We start from the raw sequence: 23,582 nt of genomic DNA on the forward strand, positions 1-23,582 counted from the left end.
GGCTAAACATGCCTTGGTGCACAGCCAGCACATCTTGGCACAGTGTTACACCGTCCGGGTTATCTGGATACTTCCCACCAACACCAACCTATCCGAACTCCGGAGATGGGAACTTGCCCTTCAGTATATCCTCTCTTCTCCTCATCCGCCAGGCCTCAATCTCCGCTAATTTCAAGTTGCCACCACTCATACCTCACCTGTCTTTCAACAACTTCTTTGCCTCTACACTTCTGCCTCGACTGACATCTCTGCCCAAACTCTTTGTCTTTAAATATGTCTGCTTGTGTCTGTATGTGTGGATGGATATGTGCGTGTGTGCGAGTGTATACCTGTCCTTTTTTCCCCCTAAGGGAAGTCTTTCCACTCCCGGGATTGGAATGACTCCTTACCCTCTCCCTTAAAACCCACTTCCTTTCGTCTTCCCCTCTCCTTCCCTCTTTCCTGATGAGGCAACAGTTTGTTGCGAAAGCTTGAATTTTGTGTGTATGTTTGTGTTTGTTTGTGTGTCTATCGACCTGCCAGCGCTTTCGTTTGGTAAGTCACCTCATCTTTGTTTTTATATAAAGTATATAATTGAACATTATGAATTACCTTGTAGGTAATGGTCTGTTGACATGCAGTCGGCACAGATTCAGAAAACATTGTTCTCATGAAACACAACTAGCTCTCTATATGCACGAGTAATGAGTGCTATTGACAGGGATCTCAAACTGATTCCATATTTCTCGATATCCAGAAGATTTTTGACATCATTCCCCTTAAGCGACTTCTGATCAAATTGCATGCCTTTGCAGTGTCATCTCACTTGTGTGACCGGATTCATGGTTTCCTATTGTAAGCGTTACTCTATGTAGTAACTGATGGAAAGTCATTGAGTAAAATGGAGATGATATCTGGCGTTCCTCAAGGCAGTGTTATAGGGACTCTGCTGTTCCTAGCCTACTTAGATGATTTAGGAGACAACCAGAGCAGCCTTCTTAGGTTGTTTCCAGATGCTGCTGTCATTTACCATGTAGTAAAATCTAGAAAGCTCAAAACTAGTTGCAAAATGACTTAGACACAATGTCTGTGTTGTGCAAAAAGTGGAAATTGTCTCTCAGTAAGGAAAAGTGTGAGGTCGTCACATGAATACAACACAAAATTCATTAAATTTGGGTTACACCATAAATCACAAATCTGGAGACTGTCAATTCAACTAAATATCTAGTAGATACAATTATGAACAACTTAAACTGGAAAGATAACATAAATAACCATAGGCTATGTTTTATTTTCAGAAGATTGAACAGTTCTGTTAAAGAGACTGCCTAGACCCTGCTTGGCCATTTTCTGCTATAGCATTACTGTGATGTATGGGATCCTTACCAAATAGGACTGACAGAGAACATCAAAAAAGTTCAAAGAAGGTGGCTCATTCTGTTTTATTGTAAAATGGGTGAGAAAGAATTATGGATATGATAAGTGAACTGGGATGGCAATCATCAAAACAGAGGCTTTTTCATTGGGACAAGATCTTTTCATGAGGTTTTAATCACCATCTGTCCCATATGAATCTGAAAATATCTACAGAGGGAGAAATGACCATCATAATAAAACAAGAGAAATTAGAGCTCATACAGAAAGATTTGAGTGTTCATTTTTCCTTTGCACTCTTAGAGAAATAGTCTGAAGGTGATTCAAAGAACCCTCTGCCAAACAACTTCATGTGGATTGCAGTGTAGTCATGTAGATGTAGATATGGAAAATAGTTAACTTAGTGGCTTCTGTATCTCCATAGTCTGCAATTATTCTTATGGCAAAAGTAGCTGAACCTAAATGTTTTAGAAGGTCTACTGCACGGTTTTTCCCTTCTGAGTTTTCATCAGTATGCACTCCTAACAACTTTTTCTACCCTGTTTGTTATTTATTGTTGGTGTAATAGGTTGACAGGAGATTGGCATTTTTGACAGTGCAAAACTGGATTAGCTGTGTTTTTCTCAAAGTTTAAATCTTGCCTATTTGTGGAAAACCAGTTAGTAACTTTCATAAAACAACATATTTATTATTTTCTCAGTTGATGCTTGTTTGCTTAGCTTCATAACAACGCCTGCATCATCTGCAAAAAGGACTATTTCTGCTTCATGATTTGAATAAAATGGTATATCATTAACATAAAGCAAGAACAACAGTCTATGGCTGATAAAACTCTGTGGGACTCCTGTTATAATATCTCCTCATGCAGATAATGATACATCTTTATTTGCATTACTTGCACAGCCAAGGGTAGCATTCTGCAGTATTTTTCTTAAATGTGACCTGAACTATGCATGTAAAACACTATGTATTCCATAAAAGCTTAATTCTCTAACAGAATTTTATGACTGATGCAATCAAATGCCTTCAGTAAATCACAGAATGACCTACCTGGTGCATTTTATCATTTAAAGATTTTTGCTATGTGCTCAGTAAATTTATAAATAATTGTCTCAGAAAGTGAACCTTTTGAAATTCAAATTGTGGATGATTAAGTATCCTATTACTACACGGGCAGGTGACAATCCTCAAGTGCATTACCTTCTCAAAAATTTTAGAAAATGATACAAGCAGTAGTTGACACCTGTGAAGGCACACTTCTTAGAGAAAAGTTGTTATTTTAATCTGTCTGTGCAACACCATCATTTAAATAATGAAGAGCATTAGATATTATAGGACCACAAATTTTTAATCTTCTTTATTCTTTATTCATGACAGAGATACACTAAAATGAACACACATACGAGACATACAAAGAAAACTATACAGTATTCACCCAGAATTGGGTAACTTTGATGGCATTGGGTGCTGCAGACGTTAAGTCCTTCATGCTCCAGCTGGTTTTTCATGAATTACACTTGAAGAGATGCTGGGTTGTCTGCAATTCATCGCATTTGCACAGTGTTGTGTTGGCAGTTGGAAATTCCATTTAAGGAGATGTCTCTTCTGAACTATGTGAACCAATTTTCTCATTTATTTTTTAAAAAGTGATTTATTAGAAGTATCTGCTAAAAATGAACTGCCTTTTACAGTGCACCCATCACCTTTAACAAGAATAACACAATTTTCTATGGTTTCTTTTGCTGTTTCCAGTTTAACAGTATTCAATACAGATTAGATTTTATTGTATGATCTGTCTACTTCAGGCAAGATTGACAAACTGCTGGATTTTTTAATGAATTTTCTTTACACATTATGGTACTGTTTATAACATGAAAGTAATTCTGGTTCATTAATTGTTCTAGCTAGTCCTTGATACATGTAATTATCCATGATTTGTATAATGACTTCCCAGTTTCACATTTAGTAACATTTCTAGGAAAATTGGTTTTAAAAATGGATACAAATTCATTAAGAAATAGGCTGAATTTAGAGCCAGCAGTAGGTTTACTCTAAACTTCATCTTAGTTTGGAATTTTTAGCTTTCTTTAAAATCTTCAGTTGTTTTGTCATTTATCAGTGTTATTGTTATCTTAAAGTGTTTGTGAACTACAAATAGAGCAGTGTTATATAAGGTAACTACACTCTGATTAAAACTACATTTTGATTGACATGTGGTGACCATATCTGCTGGTTCATACAAAACATGCTGCATGATTTGATCAATAGTTGCACATGTAAAAACACAAAAAAAAGACTGTTGACAGTCCCTTTATAAGTAGTGGTGACCACTACTTCTGTAGTGAAGGCGATGCATTATAATACCGCAGACACACTTTATAGGCAGTTAACAGCAATAAGACGAGTGTTCACTCACGTAGATAGAGCAAAGTAACAAATTATCTGAATAAGTGACAAAAATTGGAAGGAATGAACTCAACTGAATTTGTGATAACACATTATATTACTAAGGGGTGCATGCCACTTACATCTGAATCTTCTTTGTCACCATCTGTGTGGTTACTAGATCTGCTGTCTGTTTAATGAATCAACATGTCTCTCAGTGTCATTTTCCAGCACAAATTCATTCTCCCACACATTTATTATTACTTCCTTCATGTATTTTACAACATTATGCCTGTCTGACAAGGAAGTTTGGTTTATTGCATCCTTTGACTATCTTTCCACTTGTGTTAACAAACATTTTTTGTTGTTCCTTGCCACGTAACTCTTTAGTCCAAATGAGTTCAATGTAATTCAAGTGGAAACAGCAAGGTGCCGGTCTGAGGAACCTACAGTCATAATTTTTTTTTGTGTTTGCTAACATACAGAAGTAAATGTGATTTATTCTAAGACACAAGATTCAGTTACTCATTCTTTCTACAGTCACAACCCCCCTCCCCCCTCCCCTTGTGTGTGTTTCTGGAGGTGTAGGTGCCTGATCAAGGATAGTTGAATGATATGAGGTGCTGTTCATAACTGTTACTGAAGGCACGCTCAGTTTTTGGAAAAGTTGGTCATTAAAGCCAGCTTAAATGTCCCCATTCATTTCTTCATAGTAACCACCAGTTTTATAAACAACATATGGTGTGAGACGTGAGTTTCTTGTGGCATATACAGTATTCAGATAACTTAAGGGAATGCAGCAGGGTGACATAATTGACAATCACTGCTATTTCAACAGATGCACACACACACAAAACACACACACACACACACACACACACACACACACACACACACACACACACACACACACACACACACACACACGTCAGAAGTATTAATAGTGCAAATTAAGACCCATTTGGCAAGGTGGCATAAACTCCGTCCCTTCGTTTTCTGACAACGAAGAGAGCAGGATTCCACACAGAATTTAAACAAAAGCCTCTGTCTCTAGATATAAGGTTACCTGCCAATTTATTTTCACCTGCTTCCTTAATAACATTATCCCAATGGCTGTAATGCCAAAATCTCCATGTTGTTATATTCCGTAGGGTGATCGTTGCCAAGACAGTGTTCTGCAGTAGCAGATTTGCTCAGCTGATGTACAAACATCTGCAACACATGTGCTCAGCCCACTGGTCCTCCACTATCCTGATAGTCTGACTAATATACGCTATGTGATCAAAAGTATACGGACACCCAAGAACGTAAGTTTTTCATACTAGGTACAGTGAGCTGCCACCTACTGCCAGGTACTCCGTATCAGCGACCTCAGTAGTCTTTAGACATTGTGAGAGAGCAGAATGAGGCACTCCGCAGAACTCATGGACTTCGAATGTTGTCAGGTGATTGGGTGTCACTTGTCATATGTCTCTATGTGAGATTTCCACACTCCTAAACATCCCTAGGTCCGTCCACTGTTTCTGATGTGATAGTGAAGTGGAAACGTGAAGGAACACATACAGCACAAAAGTGTGCAGGCCGTCCTCATCTGTTGATTGACAGAGATTACCGACAGTTGAAGAGGGTTGTAATGTATAATAGGCAGACATCTACCCAGACCATCACACAGGAACCTCAAACTGCATCAGAACCCACTGCAAGTACTATTACAGTTAGGTGGTGATGAAAAAACTTGGATTTCATGGTCGAGGGGCTGCTCATAAGCCACACATCATGGCGGTAAATGCCAAATGCTTGGACTATTGAACAGTGGAAAAAGATTGTGTGGAGTGATCAATCATGTTACACAATGTGGCGATCGATGGCAGGGTGTGGGTATGGCGAATGCCTGGTGAACACCTGCCAGCATATGTAGTGCCAACAGTAAAATTTGGAGGTGGTGGTGTTACAGTGTGGTCATGTTTTTCATGGAGGGGGCTCGCACCCCTTGTTGTTTTGCATGGCACTTTCACAGCACAGGCCTACATTGATGTTTTAAGCACCGCACAGTCTGTGGTGAAGTGGTTACATGACAATAACATCCCTGTAATGGACTGGCCTGCACAGTCCTGACCTGAATCCTATAGAACACCTTTGGGATGTTTTGGAATGCTGACTTCATGCCTGGCCTCACAGACCAACATTGATATTTCTCCTCAGTGCAGCACTCCATGAAGAATGTGCTGCCATTCCCCTAGAAACCTTCCAGCACCTGATTGAACGTACGCCTGCAAGAGTGAAGCTGTCATCAAGGCTAAGGGTGGGCCAAAGCAGTATTGAATTCTAGCATTACCGATGGAGGGCGTTATGAACTTGTAAGTGATTTTCAGCCAGGTGTCTGGATACTTCTGATCACATAGTGTATGACATGCCACAAATGCAAGCAGTATGTAACTCAGCTGACTAATGCTCAGGTTCTGAAATGACTTGGGCTCTATGAATAGTGTAAAAAGTAGCACTTCACACTGACTTGGATGGTGAAAACTGTCAGCATGTAGATACAAGACAGTGTGAGTAGGCTTCCTAGAAACAGTAACATCAACCTCCCTCCTGCCCGAAACATCAAGGAAGGGAAGGCAACCATCCTTTTCCAGCTCCATCATGCAATGAATATTTGGGTGAGTTGAATTCACGTGTTCTAAAAAGGCATTCAAATTTTCACTGCAACAAGGCCAAACAGCAAAGGTATTATCCGCATATCAGAAAAATCATACAAGTTTCAAAACTGCTTACTCTAAGCCATGTCCCTCGAAGTCTTCCATTAGGAAATTGGCAAATATAAGAGACAACGGGCTTTGTATCGCAATTCCATCTGTCTGCTCATAGTACTGGTCATTGAAATCACGTAAGTGGAAGCCAACACATCTCAAAATAGGTTTGTTAATTCAACACCAAACCTAACCTCAGTTAACTGTAACAAATCTGACAGAGGAATGCGAGTGAAGAGAGAGACCGTATCATAATTTAGTAGAGTATATGAGTCATTTCAACACATTCCCTCTAACTGATGTAAGAAATCTCCTGAGTTCTTAATCTAATGCTCACACTGACTTACTAGGGGCTCAACAGAGTGGCAAGGTGCTTTGTTATACGATATATCAGTGCACCAATGTTACTCACAATTGACATAAGAGGAACCCTGTCCTTGTGGACCTTCAGAAGACCATGTAAACTAGGGGGAACAACACAACAAGAAGTAAGACTCTTGAAAGTCTCCTGTGACAAGGAACTTTTTTCAGGAAGCTGTTAGTCTTTCTCTCCACATTTTTTATGGGGGTCAAGACCAATCCTGCAATATGCTGAATCACAGTCAAAACTGCATCTTTTGAACATAGTCATGCTTGTCCAAAACAACTGTAGCATTTCTTTTGTCTGCAGGTAAAATAACGATCTCTGGATCAACTCTAAGTGAACGCAAATCAATCCTCTCAGCTGCTGTTAATATTATTCCTGGGTGCATGTGTCCAAGTCAACAAACAACATGCCTTCTTCTGAACTTGCTGTGCTGTCTCGAGAAGTAGTTTGTCAGCCTCTTCAACAGAACTAATGAAATCAACCACGGGCAAACACTTTGGTTTCAGAGAAAAATTTAAACCTTTCCTTAGCACAGATAAAGCTGCATAATCTAAATATTTCTCCATGAGATTTATCACAGAATTTCAAGGTATACTATTAGATTCTGAGCCATGGAAACATTCAAACTTCATTAAATGCTAGGCAGTTACAGAACGAAATTCCCAGTCAAATTGTGACCATGGAGGACCATTCAGCCAGTCCCAAGGAAAAGTCGAAATTTTTTAGGCAACATTAACGCTTTCCAGTCAAGTTTTTCTACTCACTGCATCCTCCCCAGCTCTTATTTATTTCATGTGAGTGAGGATGTAAGGTGCTACGGGTAATTACGCTATTGTTTTTAAACATAAAATGCAATATTAGGTCACTTGAAAACTTTATTTCCTTCTACACTAGTTTTTGAAACTGTTAATGATTTTTTGTTGTTGTTTATATAAATATTTTTTCTATACGGTACTTCTTAAAACTCTCCTGGGTGAATTCCAGACTTCCTCTTGCATGTTTCACAGTGCAAAATTGTCTGTCTTCTTCCTCCTTTCTCCTTGTATTTGTGCCAAATTATGCAATCCTTTGTTAATTATTTCATTTTGCTGTATAAAATGCATTTTCCCATTTGGTTTCTCCTTGGTGTCAGATGAGAATGCTCTTTATCTTTTCTTTGAATTATTATTATTATTATTATTATTATTATTATTATTTTCCCAGCTGGTCAGCTAGCTGTCTAATTAGATTTCCTCTGTAGAAAAGATGCATCTGCAGTTGTTCTCCACATTTGTTTTTGTCTATTGAATAAAGAATATAACTGTTCACTACAGAAACTTGTCAGCCAGAAGAATATTTTTTCCACCACTTGTATGATCATCTTGTAAAGATCAGCCCTATCTACACCTCCCATAAACTTCATGTATTCCAAAACAGTGGGTTTCAGGAACTGCACAGGCCTTTTATTCCTGTAACCAGTGATCTGTTGGAGTTGAGGAGCAAAGAATATACTCAGAAAAGTCACTAACCTCTTGTCATGGGATGAAAGACAGATAATTTTTCTCTCACTTTGATAGGCACATTACACATATTTAGCAAGTTTTGACTTCTTCAAATTGCATGGAAAAATCCTTCCTGGAAAGCATAATTGTTCCTGTTACATGAAATTTCATTTTGTGCAGTTCCTGAGCAAGTTGAGGGCTTGTGCAGAACTTGTCAGTAAACAAGTGATAATCTGAACCACATGCTCGTGCAGGATTGCTGTGCCAAATGAAACACTATTCAGGCTGCAAAAGGTAAATCAGTATGAATTAGACTTTCTGTAGTTGGCTTTCCATAATATGGAAGTAAAAGAAAACCAACTATTTCCAGAATCACACAGATAGAAAAATCATAAGCCCCATTTTGTCGGCTTCTTTGGATTGTAGAACTTGAATTGAACTATTCCTTTGCATTCTACTGTGCTCGCATCTATAGCCACATTTCTTTTTAGTGCATAAAGTTCTTTGCATTTACTGTCAGTATACTCATTAACATTTTAAAAAACATCCTTGAAAAATGATGTACAGATTCAAGGCCATGTTCTTTATTACACCAAGAAAAATCTTCAGTTCTTCTAATAAAACCTGCCTGCACAAGTGCCACGTTACATATTTTGTAAGTGGAGTGATTTTCTGTATCTTTTCTTTATCATACATATTTGTAGCATTCACAGTTTTAGTAGTAAGACTGTCAGTGAAGAAGAGTTGGATATATTCACGTTCGAATTTTGGTCGAACACCATGAGGAATCGCGAAACTACGAGGGCCGTTCAGAAAGTAACCTCCGGTTGATTTAAAAAAATACACCAAGTTAAATAAAAATATTTTAATATATACATCTTACAACTACATCTTTGCACTATTTTTCTACATAGTCTCCATAGCGATTGAGGCACTTATCGTATCTCTTCACAAGCTCTGAAATTCCTTCTGTATAAAAATCACCCGCTTGTGCCTGAAGCCAGCCTGTGACCGCATCTTTGAGCTCTTCGTCGTCATCAAACCGCTGTGACCCGAGCCATTTCTTCAAATGCATGAAGAGGTGATAATCACTTGGCGCCAGGTCTGGACTGTAAGGTGGATGGTTGATAACGTCCCACTTGAAGGACTCGAGAAGGGCCGTTGTTCTGCGAGCAGAGTGAGGACGGGCGTTATCGTGCAAAAAAACGATACCGGAAGTCAGCATACCACGGCGTTTGTTCTATATAGCCCGTCGTAACTTTTTTATTGTTTCACAGTACACGTCTTGATTAATGGTCGTACCACGTTCCATGAATTCAACCAACAACACCCCTTTGGCATCCCAAAACACAGTTGCCATCACTTTTCTGGCAGAAAAATCTTGCGAGGCTTTTCTTGGTTTGGTAGGCGAATTTGAATGTGCCCACATCTTTGATTGTTCTTTTGTCTCAGGGTTCACGTACTTAATCCAGGTTTCGTCACCGGTCATGATTCTGTTTAACAATGGTTCTCCTTCGTCCTCATAACGTGACAGAAAGTCTAATGCAGAGGCCATTCTTTGAGTTTTGTGGTGGTCGGTAAGAATTTTGGGCACCCATCGTGCACAGAACTTACGGTAACCCAATCTTGCTGTCACTATCTCGTACAAAAGAGTCTTAGAAATCTGTGGAAAACCAGTAGACAACTCCGACATTGAGAAACGTCGATTTTCACAAACTTTTGCATCAACTGTCTGAACGAGTTCATCAGTCACCAATGATGGTCTACCACTCCTCTCTTCATCATGAACGTTTTCTCGTCCACTTTTAAATAAACGTACCCATTCACAGACAACTCCTTCACCCATAACTCTTGGTCCGTACACGGCACAAAGCTCACGATGAATAGCTGCTGCAGAATATCCTTTGGCTGTAAAAAACCTTATGACAGCACGCACTTCACATTTGGCGGGGTTTTCTATTGCAGCACACATTTCAAACTGCCACAAAAACTAAACTAGCGCAGGTACGACGTTCACTCGACCACGGCTTGATGCCGACTGACCTGTTGAGTGCGTGAACGCACAGATGGCGTTGCTACTCCCCCCACAACCCGCACTGTGACCAATCGGAGGTTACTTTCTGAACCGCCCTCGTATGTTGCATGACAGACAAAGGAAACTTCATAGGATCTTGGTCATCATCACAATAAACTTTCCAGGTATTTGCTACATGTTGTGCCTCTTCATTAGTTTCCATTCCATCAGTATATTTTGAGTCACAAGAGCTTATATCACTGTGAATTGCAGAAGTTTGTTCCCAGTCACTTTTATCACTAAATTCTCCATTGTTTTCACTGTCTTTGAGAAGCCATCTGGCAATATCACCATAATTTACACATTTTTTAGTGGTCATTACCACTTAGAAACACATGAATGCAACATGCTTTGAGTTGTCAGTTCTTTTTACTAAGTGCTGTATTCACCTAACAAATTCCAGCATTGGAGTGGACAGAAACCATAATAATGGAAATGTGTCGGACATCATCTGACATCAGAGCTGTAGCAGAAAATCGTAATGTTGGACATAGTCCAACTGTGGACCAGAAAGTGTTAACTGAAGTGGAAAAAATTTCTTGGAAACGAATTCCACGTGGCTGGCTTGAATAAATACTAACCATTACTTCTCTGTACATCTTCAAAATTTAATCTATAAAAATCAAAACTAACTTGACAATTTTCCATTTCAACCACATTTACGGTACTCATCACAGACACAGTTCCAAACTTGCCTCTCATATTTTAAAATTTTATGCTCAAACACAATTGTACATGGGATTAAAAATTTACAATAAATTAAATAACACACATCTGTTAAACATGGGGTTTGATCCACTAAAAAGATTGTTATTTGATACACTAGTGGAAAAATATTATTATTCAATTGAAGAATTCATGCAGGACAGTTTGGCCGTTTCAAAATTGCAAGCTGCAAAATGACCACAAGTGTTATATATGTTGTTGTTAAATTGTTCATGTGTAAAAATGCAGAAATGCCTGCTGAAATATGTTAATTATTACAACCTTTTTTTAAAAAGTAATTTGATGTGTCTCCAGTACAAAAATCTTTGATTTGTAACTGTACATTATGGGACAAATAAACTACATTTTACATTCATTCATTCTACTCAGAGTGAAGGCATATCACGCTGTTGATTGTTATCTGTCTGCCTGGTAGTGATGTCTGCCTTGGTGCTGTTTGAGAGGAATGGGTTCTGTGCCACCACCAGGTTTCACCCACACCCTTCTTCTATCACCATACAGCAAAAACATGTCTCTGGTCTGTACATGACCTCATTACAGTCATCTGTATTCAATAAATACTCTTGACTCCCACACTCTGTAAGGAAAAGGACTATTGTGTGTGGATGATGAAAACCTTAGACCATTTAACTTCGACCTTGAGGCCTCCTGAGTACCTTTACGAGATCTGATTAACAATGAGATCTGATTAACAAACACTGAGGCTGAATTTTATTTCAGTGTTTACATGATCTTTTTTCAAAGTGTTCCCTTCTTACTTGATTGCACTTTTTACAGCGTCTCTGGCAGTCATCAAACATGTACTGCAGGCCATTCTTTGTCAGGTCCTTGAGGATTGCCTCGCTTTTCTTGAGTACTGCTTCAGAGTTCCAAACCGAGTGCCCCTAGCTTTTTCTTTAATGATGAAAATAAGAAAAGAAACCACAGGATCCTAGATGGGGCTATAAGGTGGATGCAGTACACAGGTAATGCTAAACTGAGCCAGAAACTGCATAACTTGATTTGTGTTGAGAGGCCACATATTGTCTTGATGAAGTTGCCACACAATCCATGAAAGTTCTGGTCATTTCCCTGCTTTGCACTTCCTCAGTGTAGCCAATACTGACACGTAATATGCTGCAGTAACAGCAGTGTGAGAGGAACTGTCTGCTGGTAAATGATTCCATAACAATAAAAAAAAGTGATCATCACTTTCTCTGTAGATGAAATAAGATCCTTCTTTTCTGGTGTTGGGAGAATCTGGTGATTTCACAATGTGCTGGCTCATTTTTCTTCAGAATCATACTGATGTAACCACAACTCATCACGTGTGATAATCGATTGTAGAAACGTATCCCCTCCATCAGCAAAGATATAAAACACCTCATGACTTGTCTTCATTTGCACAGCCTTTTGTTTGGGAGTCAACAGAAGTGGCACCCAATGAGCAGATACATGGAGATGATTGGCAGAATAGTAAAGACACTGTGGTATAAAATTCTCAACATTTCACTGACATTACATAATGTTATGTGCTGATCCTCACAGACAATCACAGCAGCTGTGTTGCTGTTGACTTCAGTCATCACAGAAGCCAAAACACCAAGCTCAGCTTTCTTAACACAGACCAGTCTGCCTTCTTTGAAGCCGTAGAGCACTTACACTGTTGCACAAGGTAGTGCATCTTCGCTGTACACTTGCTGCAGCTTTTTGTAAGTTTCAGTGGCTATCTGGTTTAAATGAGCAAAGCATTATATTATGCAGTACTGCTCCTCTCACATCATCTCCATTTTTTGGTATTTGAAATGCAAAGAGTGTCTACAAAATAGATCAGTACTACCAACATACTGATACGAGAGTCATTTATCAGCGCTATACATAAAAACCTGTTCTTTTCAGATATTCATGGTACAGACAGGAAACTATCATGAAGCTACAGGAAAAAAATCAGTCTCTGTCTTCGCTGATCAGCCCTCATAACTCCTATTCTTTTTATATTTATATTATTAATGAGTGTCATGCTACATTATAGTTACAAGAAAATAACCATTACTGATTGAGCTGGCCAAAACAATAAACATGCTTCATGTCATCCACTTTAACATTCTAATAGTCAAGCCTGGTGGTCAATCAGTAAAGAAAACTGAAAGGTTATGGGATTGAATCCCTGTTGGCCCATGGAATATTTATATTTGACTTTAATTTAGCTGTTATTGCTTAATGATGCAAAGATTAACCAGGAATGACACAAAGTGTGTATTCCATATTGATCTCATGGTCCTCATTCTGAGATAGGGAGTGGGTTAGAGACACATAAGTCACTGAAGTGGATATTCCAACTGAAACACTTGCACCAGACTGTAGAGTCACACAGAGTTATTATTAATATAATTTTAATTAAGTATTTCCACAATAGAGTTCACTGAAATTTTGTAATGTTTCATCATTTTGCCAGAATAGAAATATAGATGATAATGTAACATTTGCAGTCAGTTTGACATACTTGTTTCAGATTCTTGGGAGATCCCAGTTCTTCTTATTCATTACAGATGTGATACATCAGATTCATCAAAACTATCTCAGTGAGAATGTTTCCAGCGTAGAGACGGATGACGAAGACAGTGACTGGCTACATGTATCACAGGTAAGTATCATCATGTCCTCTATTTTCCTGTTAAGCAGATTATAGAGCAAGAAATAATATAGTGGGAAAAAGAAAAGTTATCATTCCTTACTTACTGTTCTCCTTCTTTAAGTCCACATTTGCTTTTCTATTTTTCCTTTCTCATTATAATATGAGCTATTGCCTGTTGGATTCTGCCTCAGCTTTTTCATGCAACATTTGTTTGATTTTCTTGACATTTCACCAATGTGTGCCGCTGCCATTGTCAAAGGTTCACCCTCCGCAGTTGATGGTGGACTGTAATGGAGCTCAAAGCGGGAGATTATATGCACCTGACAGGCTTGTGTGTGAGGGCTTTTGCTGCTGTGGTTCTTTCCTTGTTACCTGAAATGTTCATTTGCTGCAGCGTGGGACTGCAGGGTCTATTTACCTTATGATTTCTTCTTTCTTGTTGAAACTATTGCCATGTTTATGGATTTCCATGACCTCCCTAGATAAGCAGACTTGGTACTTTTTCTCCACAATGAAAACATCCATGGCCAACCACATGCAATGCCTGCACCTCTGCAGCTGTTTTCTCCACATGTCTCAACGTGCAATGCTGCCTGTCTTTGTTGATCCAGGCATTGATGGATCATCCCAACATAGACTTCTTCACATGTACATAGTATGCAGTTAATTTCCAACAATGCAAGTGGGGTTCCTTTTGGGTTTTGCCATTCAAAAACACTGTTTGACCTTCTTGGCTGACTTGTAAATACTCTTTATGCTGTGTTTCTGCAATATACAGCTAATTTTGTCTATCACCATTGGAATATATGGCAGGAAAACAGTACCCAGCATTTTTTTTTCCAGTCTATAACTTTGTGTGTTGGGTTACATGGCACTTCGCAAGTAACTGGTGAAGTACACATCATTCCTCCTCGGAATGCTCCAGCTGTTGCACCTCACGTCTGGGGTGCTGCAGCTCACATATTATTCATCTTGTTCACATTACAACCATATTAATAATTCCTCTTTTGTGTCTCGAATGGCAATTGTTCAGATTTTGCGGGAGTCGGTCAATATGTGTTTGTTTTTGGTATGCATTGTGTTTCAAGTTCGAACCATTCCTTGTAATGGCACATCTAAAAGGATAGCTATTGGTAGCTTGGCACAGAGACTGTTCAGATGTCTCAAAAAGTCACTGAGTTGCTCACCACCATGGTTCCACACAAAGAAAATGTCATTGACATGCCTGAACCACACCATGGGTTTACTCTATGAAGAAATTGGCAGCCACTGAACTAAGTGGACTGCCTGTAGTGACACCATCCAGCTGTTCATTGAAACTGCCATGCCACACACAGCAGCTCATGGTAAGACAAACATGAAAGAGCTGGGTGATGTTATGTGGGAAAATGGATTCCATATGCTGCAGAGAGCTATTGAGTGGCACTTTGGTAAACAAACAACATCAGAGCTGTCCGTGGTGTTTATTTAGTTAAAATTTTAGTTTTTTCATCTTCTCAACGAAGTGTCCTGAGCACTTTATGTTTGTACTCATGTTTCCCCAGTGTGGCTGAGGCAGAGAAGCCGCCAGATGGTTTACCAATTTACAAATTAGTGAACCAGGAGTACTTACAATCAGTCTTAATGGTACATCATCTTTATGGGGTTTTGGTATCTCATATAGCCAAGGTGGCAGTGCTTTGGTATTGTGCAGGTTCCTCTGTACATCAGCTAAGAGAGAAGAGGCCTTGATTAACTGGTCCACTGTGATGGATCTTGGTTTAACTTTCAGTATGTCATCATGTTTGCTGCCCACACTCTTCAGTCTTCATTACAGTGGTCACATTTCCCTTGTTCTAACATACATAGGAACCCGCACAACATCGAACCTGTACCACCCAAAAACACATAAAGATGATGTACGATTAAGACCGATTGTAGTGCTCTTGATTCACAGGCACATAAACTAGTGAAACATTTGGCTGCCCTGCTTCAGCTGCACAGGGCAAAGACTAGCTCAAACATAAAGGGCTCATGACATTTCATTGAGAAATGGAAGAAACTAAAACTGGACCAAATGACATCCTGATCAGATCTGATGTCATTTCAAGGTTACCAAAGTGCCACTTGATGACTCCCTGCAGTAGATGAGTTACATTTTCCTGAAGGACATGACCAAGCCCTTTCATGCACTTCTTACCACACACTACTTTATGCGTAATGATGATTTCTATGAGCATTAGGAAGGTGTTGCATGGGTAGTCCTTTTCATCCAGTAGTTGCCCATTTCTACATGTGCATTTCAAAAGGCACTTAGTAAACCTAAGGTGTGGTACAAATGCGAAATGACACCTTCCTCATGAGGAGCTTGAAATGACACCTTCCTCATGAGGAGCCACAGCTAAGACTAGATCAATGACTTCCTGAGACATCTGAAGAGTCTCCATGCCAACACAAAATTTACTGTGGCAGTAGATAAGGACCGAGAGCTACCCTTTCTTGGTGCGCTGGTTATGAGAGGAATAGTTTGAACTTGAAACACATTGCATATCAAAACCCAACACATATGAACTGATGCCTGCAAAAACTGATAAATCATCATGTGAACCAGAAAAGAGGAATGATTAATATGTTGTAAATGTTCAAAGTAAGAATATGCGAGCTGCAGTGCCCCGGGCACGAGATTCAACACTTGCAATGCATTCCAAAGAGGAATGATGGATATTCCACCAGATGCATAAAAAGTGCCACGAAACGCAATACACGGCAGAGTTACAGACAGGAAGAAGAAATGTTGGGTACTGCTTTTCCGCCGTACATTCCCAGGGTGATGAATAAAATTAGCTGTATATGGCACAAACACAGTATAAAGACTATTTACAAACCAGTGAAGAAGATCAAAGAGTGTCTCAGAATGGCAAATTGCATAAGGGACCCAGTTGCAATGTTGGGAATAAACCACATACTGTGTGCATGTGAAGCAGTCTACGTTGGGAGTATTGGATGAACCGTCAATACCATGATTGCTGAACATAAATGGTATTACAGGTTGAGACAGATGGAGAAATCAGCTGTGGCAGAGCCCAAATTGTGAGAGACTGACCACATAATAAAATTTGCTGACATGGAAAAACCAATAATGATTTATTACAATGGCTGCATAAAAACAAACATGTTGTCAAATACTTCTTTATTTCTAGAAACTCAACAGTTTTGTTGATGTATACTTTTTTCATTTTACAAAATGGCATTTGAAATGTCTGTTGTCAGTTTGTAATTTATTTTCAGTGTAGGAAAACATAAGACTGCTACGTACCATAAAGATGACATGTTAAAGTTGCAGACAGGCACAATTAAAAGACACATATAAGCTTTTGGCCACACACTTTATTAGAAAGAAACACACACCATTCATTCACATAAGCTAGCACACCTCACAAACATGATTGTCAACTCCAGCAGCTCAGGCCAGAATGCATGTTTATGTTAAGTAGCAATCTATCTTTTCCTGCATTGTTGATATTCCTACCTGGAGTTTCCATTGTTTGTAATTTGCTGTCATGTGACCAGTAGTTTCAAAGTTGATATTTTCAGATTTTTTTTGAGAATTATGTTTTACTGCTTTAGAAAATTGTTGCCCGGAAACAGCTCTTCAAATCCTATAAATATGAAGGTAATCAGAGAGGATTGTTCCATGAGGTATCCTTGTTAGATGCATTTCAGAATGTAACTTACAAGATAATCCAACACTTATGTGGGAATTTTTGATAGCTTATTTGCCAAGACATGGAAATTTTCTCATATGATGTACTTAGTGATTATACATTGTCTTCTGTAATGAGTGCTGGTTCTCGTGATGATACCAGAGAAGGAAAGTTGCTACTCACCATATAGCGGAGATGCTGAGTTGCTATAGGCACAATAAAAAAATTCACGCACTCAAATGCAACTTGCACACACGTCTGCAGTCTCAGAGAGCTGAAACTACACAGCTCTCTGAGACTGCAGATGTGTGCGCAAGCTGTGTGTGTGTTCCATCCTGGATTTTACATTGTTTGGTTCTCATGATGAGACATACACACAAAAGTACTGTCCTTTTACTTACAAAACTCTTGTGAATGCTCTGCACATTAAATTCCTGTCAGTAATATGTTAATGCCACCAAGCAGTTCTCACAACGTACCACTCATCTTTTAGCATTTTTAATGAATGACCTATATTGCCTAGAGTGTTTTATAAATAGTTTCGTATGCAGCAGGTACACCAACAGTCTTTACTGGTTACTTAAGGACTGTCAAGAATCCTTTTTTTTGTTTTTTGTTTTGTTTTTTGAGCTTTTCCATGTGTCAATGTATCTTGCACCAATCCTTTGCTGCTAGGTTGTTATCTTTCCCATTTTGTGTAGTAACACTATGTGAAACCAAGACCAGTGGTATTTCCTGATCTGTAATGTGTATTCTAGACACACCTCCATAGCCAGTGTTGTCTGTTTAGTGGCACTTGACTTGGAGGAAAGATTGTCTGAACCTCACTGCCAGTATTTAACTAGCAAGGTGGTGATGTAAAGTTTCTGATTGCCAGTCTTTGTACCAATATCCTGCATTAAATTCCAAACATCTCCATATGTCTCATCAAGTGAGGGCATGTGACAATGTTGATGGTGATCCATCAATCAGATGGGGACTTTAAGCTCAGTGGCCCTTCCAGTACCATTCGAGAGGATTAAGCTGTATGCTGGCACAGAGTTTCACCCTCTGCCTTCCCATCATTTGTAAAAACAAAGACGCAATGTTGCAATATACAAGATCTCAACACAGTCATCCACATGACACAGATACACACCTGACACTTTATAACAAGTCAAAGGAAGGAAAAGTCAAAACACCTCCACTAGGACCCTGTCAAGAGCAGCGGTGCAGGATTTGTGCATCAGCTCCCCTACACTAACTCCATGATTATGGCATTACTTTGATTTCTGAATGTGTATCCTGTATCAGCTGACTTTCCTCACCTTGTTACTTTGACTTGGAATTTCAGTTATCGTAATACAGTGTGAATTTTCATTATAGCCTTTTCTGTCTTTTACAGAACCCAAACTGTGTAATGATAGCAGCAGCAGAATCACTGGAAGCAGTAATCTGATCCATATAGTCTAAGCTGATCTTGCATTTTAATATTATCCATCATTTGAAAATTGTAACAGCCCCTTTCTTAGCTGCTGAAACACACCTGTGCCACTGTCCATACTTTTATAATGCAGTTTATTTCTTTAACATAATTGTACAACTGTCAGTACAGGAACCATTAATTAGTAGGCCTAGATCACCTCTCTGCAATTCTATGTCAATGAATTTGTTGTGCTGTTTAAGTATCTTCGAAAGCAATCAATTTTTGAAAATATAACTGGAGAGATAAAAAAACTACCCACCATGGCGGGAGAACACACATATGTAAAGGTTATGAAAATCTGCAAGCTTTTGGAGTGAGTGACTTCTTCTTTTGGCAGAAGGGATGAAGGTGAAGGAAGAGGGAGGTGAAGAAATTGGAGAGGTGACGTTTAGAAAATGGGGAAAGTTTGGGAATGTCACCCAGAACCCTTGGTCTGGGGAGACTTCCCAGACACGATGAGAAGAAAAGATTGATTGTTGGGGACTACATCAGACAAGATTCAAACACCTGTGAGCTTAAAGGTGGAAGATAGAGTAATAAGTGCGACAGAAATTACCATTACTGACAAAACAACATGCAAGAGTTAATAAGAGCATAAAGCTAAGTGCAGTGTATGTAGCAGAGGCAGGAAGAGGGGAGCAGGTATAGAATATGAAATGCTGACACCAAAGAAATTAAAGTAAATTAAGGTCAGGTGGGTGGTGAGGACCAAGGACATGTTGTAATGCCAATTCTCACAATCGGGATTCTGAGAAGCTCGTGGCTGGGTGAAGAATCCAGATAGCACATGTGGTGAAACAAGCTCTGAGGTCATGCCATAGACCATACCCTACAACAAGATATTGTGTGTTGCTAGTTGGTATACACTCTCTGTCTGTGTCAATTCATCCTGACTGATATCTTGTTACGCATGAGTTCTTCTGCTGCCACTTGGTAAGTTGAGTTTTTATCTGTCCAGTTACATTATGTTTAAGTATCTTGTGTTTCACGTAATTCAAACACTCACTTCACAGTACATTTTTCTCTTCTTAATGGCCTATGTTGTGTACAACAAAATACATTATCAACTGAACTGAGATTTGTATAATAACAATACAAGACACAATTAAAAATTTTCATTACAGCATGATGTATCTTTTGGAAAATCCGACAGATGCTTGCACTTATCTCAATGACCATAGCAGTCTCCCACATCGCATTTAGTACATTTAAAATCACTCGCCAGATTCAGAGGTGAATTCAATAATTACTCCTCCGACAATATTACCAGACTGGGAAAGATGTATTACAAAATATGTATGCAATAGTATTTTGCTCTATGAATTAAGCACTATTTTAGTAAACACTTATTTTGCTCTAGGAATTAAGCACTATTTTAATAAACACTATAATTAGCGAATTTTTTATCCTTGGTTTTTTTTCCAAATTTATTTACTCTTCATGGCATTTTTGAAAAGAGTTTTCTGTGGCTCTTTGTATTTTTTTGTTAGGCTTACATTTTTCTAAAGGAGATAGTATAGTACACTGCCAGAAAATAATTAGCACACCTGTAAGACGGCATTGATGTCAATCCAATGGTGGCATATGTCACCTGGGCGATGGTAGATATACTAAGAATGGTTTCAAAGTCGTCTGCCAGCAGAGTGGCATAGCTACCAGTGTGCCGTCTGTGTCTATCCTTTATTAGTTAATGCTCACAGCCAAAAGGCTCAGTGTGGTGCAAACATGTGAGGCAAGCAGCCAACTGCCATGGAGATGCACTCATGCTTCCTACAGACAACTGAGCGAGTTTGAAAGGGGTCAGATTGTTGCCTTTTCAAGTGCTGAGATGATCCTTTCAGAGAATTTCCACCTAAGTTGGATATGCTGTGTCAGTTGAGCAATGGTGCTGGTATCAGGGACACAGGAACATTCTCACACTGATAGATGACATTCTGGACGTCTAGGAAGCACACACACCTGTCAGAATCATCAAATTGTAAGGGCGGCAGTGGCAGATCGTACAGCTACCACAGCACTGATAAGAGAGCTTGTGAGCCCAGACGTGGCAAAATGAACTGTTGCGAAATGATTATTAGCAGTGAGCCTATGGGCAGTCACACCTCTAGAGCATCTTCCTCTCTTGCTGCACCATTGACGTGCACGGTTCAACTGGTACCGTTGAGTATCGCTCGGAATGGTGTGCCGTGGTCTTCAGGTATGAAAGCTGACCCCTGCCTGCACACAAGTGAAGGTCTTTTGCATGTACGACATAGACCTGTTGAGCACTATCGGGTACAGTTCATTCATCCGAGACACGTGGCTCGACCCCAGACCTTACGGTCTGGCTTGTGATCAGCTACAACTCTCATTCACCTTTGGTGTTTCTGGAGGGGATGTTAACCAGTGCTCGGTATGTACAGACCTGTTCTTTTGCCGTTCCTGCAGCAGGAAGGTGATGTGTTGTTGCGACAGGATAATGTTCTTCTACATACTTCCCATGAAACTCAACATTCTCTGTAGGATGTGCAGCAACTTGCCTGGCCAGCACAATCTCTGGACTTATCTCCAATTGAGAACGTGTGGGATACGAGGGGATGAGAAGTGACACGTGCAATTCGTCAACCGACAGCTCTTATAGAATTACATGAATATATTGAGCATCTGTGGCATAACATATCCCAGGACAGTATTTGCCATCTGTACGACTGGCTGGGTACCAGAGGAAGTGCCTGCATTGCCGCCAATGGAGACTACACTGTGCACTAATGTGGGTGTTTCAGCATAGGTTGATACCAGGTACCTCAAAACCTCTTGTGCTATAGATCTGTAATCATTTCATGTACTCCATATGCACTGTTGAAACAACAAATCTTGAGTGGATTGGAAACCTCTAAAAAGGTGTACTAATATTTTTCCAGCAATGTAATTTCTTCCTATGCCCTCACAGCAAGAACTATTCATCAGTGAGCAACTTTCAGTTTGACACTCTGTAGGAAGTTTTGTACAGGTCGTAGACACTGCCATTCTCTCCTCCACATACAGTGATATTTTTTTCATAATTTACGCTGTAAAGGTGCATTTACATGGGCCATACTTATGGCAATGTATGGCTGTGATCATGTTGCCGTTAACATTGCTGCAGTGTGTCTACAATAAATGGGAATACTGCTGATGGATCAAACTGCTGTAGTTAGTTGCTGAAGTGTTGTCAGGGTATTGTCCACCAAGTGTGGAGAATATTTTGTATTGCAGGGAAATGTCTATCACTGTCCTTGCTTGTAAATGTTTCCCTCTCACTTGGCCTTGCTTCCTGTTTCTTATGGTGATGGTATGGCAGTGGCAAGTCAAGTAATTGAGTGGTAAAACAGTATTTCACTTCAATTCAAAAGTGGCATACGTAGAGGCACCCCATTTGCTGTCAACAGAAGTGTAGAAATGAGCAAAAAAGACAACCATGAGTTCCATTGATGTGATGTTTACATCTACAACCAGAGCTATGGAACACAGAAGGTAATATATACAAAGATATAAATCCAAAAAAAGATCATTCTTGCTGCCACTTTTGTAGGAGAAGATCTGCAGTAGCTTATCATAATATCATTCTATATGAGTTCTAAAGACTTATCAACTTCCTTGAAGCTTCATATGGGTTTCTGTTCATGGTCAGGAATTTGTCAACTATTCTTTATTTTTTTATTACAGTCTTTGTATACAGTCCCTTTATGTCCCATAGCCTGCTTGTAGATGTACCACATTTATTAAATTCATAGTTCTATCACTGTACTGTGAATCACAATAAAATTTTAACATAAACTTTTTATTGATATTTCAAGCAATTTTAATGAATTCTTTGAGTTTTTCCGCCAAAGGGTTGCTAGCACCTGATACAGAGGTATATTGGTGAAAAGTATGCCTGTCTTTCAGAGAGGTTCATTAAACTCCCATGTGAATCACTATTACCCAAAACTGAAGGAAGACCACCAGTTTGGTTGTAATTGCAATACATTTTTTAATATTCATGTTGGCCTTAACCAGTCCTCAAACAGATTGCTTTTAAACAATATATTAAAAGTCATGTTTCAGCATTCTGGGACTTGTGTGGATACAGTGTCAATCCATGAGCTAACATTTTGGAAGCAGCTCAGTTGCTTAAAAAAAAAAAAAAAAAAAAAAATGCAGCCACAATGCCGAATTTCTCTTTTTCATGGGAACATTTCTCCTTGTGGAATGCAGTTGCAGGAAAGCTGCATTCACTTTCACTAGTTTGGTTTCATCAGTTTTGAGGCCATAGTGTGGCCCGTGTAAATGCTCCTGGCCCAGAAATGTATTTACTGCACACATTGCCAAGCAGCAGTGGCTGGAAATGTTTCTGAATGTGTGGCTGCAATTAATGAGGTTGGAATTGTTGACAGGCTATACTGTCAAGAACATGAAATTATTTGTATGGCTCACGTAAATGAACCTTAAGTTAAAGTGTAAAACAGTCAATTTGTGATTTTCCTTTGCTTATTATTTTTATATTTTTAATTAGGTACATTCACAAGCAAACAAGAGAGTAAAAGAAGTATCAGGACTGGCAGGTGCATTACCACAACTCGATGTACCACCAAACTGTACACCTGCTCCCAAGAAGTATTCTACATGCAATTGGTCAACAGGCCATGTCACTATAAATCATCATCTTTCAGGGAATGTGAGTCAT

General features: G+C 39.2%; 1 protein-coding gene across 1 annotated transcript in view; it reads left to right on the forward strand.

Annotated features, from left to right (window-relative positions):
• Positions 1–23,582, forward strand: part of LOC124717202 — a 154,704-nt gene that overhangs the window by 28,540 nt on the left and 102,582 nt on the right. Inside the window, exons 3-4 of the mRNA XM_047243981.1 lie at positions 13,628–13,759; positions 23,412–23,573. Coding sequence (XP_047099937.1) covers positions 13,628–13,759; positions 23,412–23,573 — 294 coding nt within the window. The remainder of the gene's footprint in view (positions 1–13,627; positions 13,760–23,411; positions 23,574–23,582) is intronic.

The sequence above is a fragment of the Schistocerca piceifrons genome, chromosome 9, assembly GCF_021461385.2.
Source record: "Schistocerca piceifrons isolate TAMUIC-IGC-003096 chromosome 9, iqSchPice1.1, whole genome shotgun sequence".
In the NCBI taxonomy this organism is placed as follows: Eukaryota; Metazoa; Arthropoda; class Insecta; order Orthoptera; family Acrididae; genus Schistocerca; species Schistocerca piceifrons.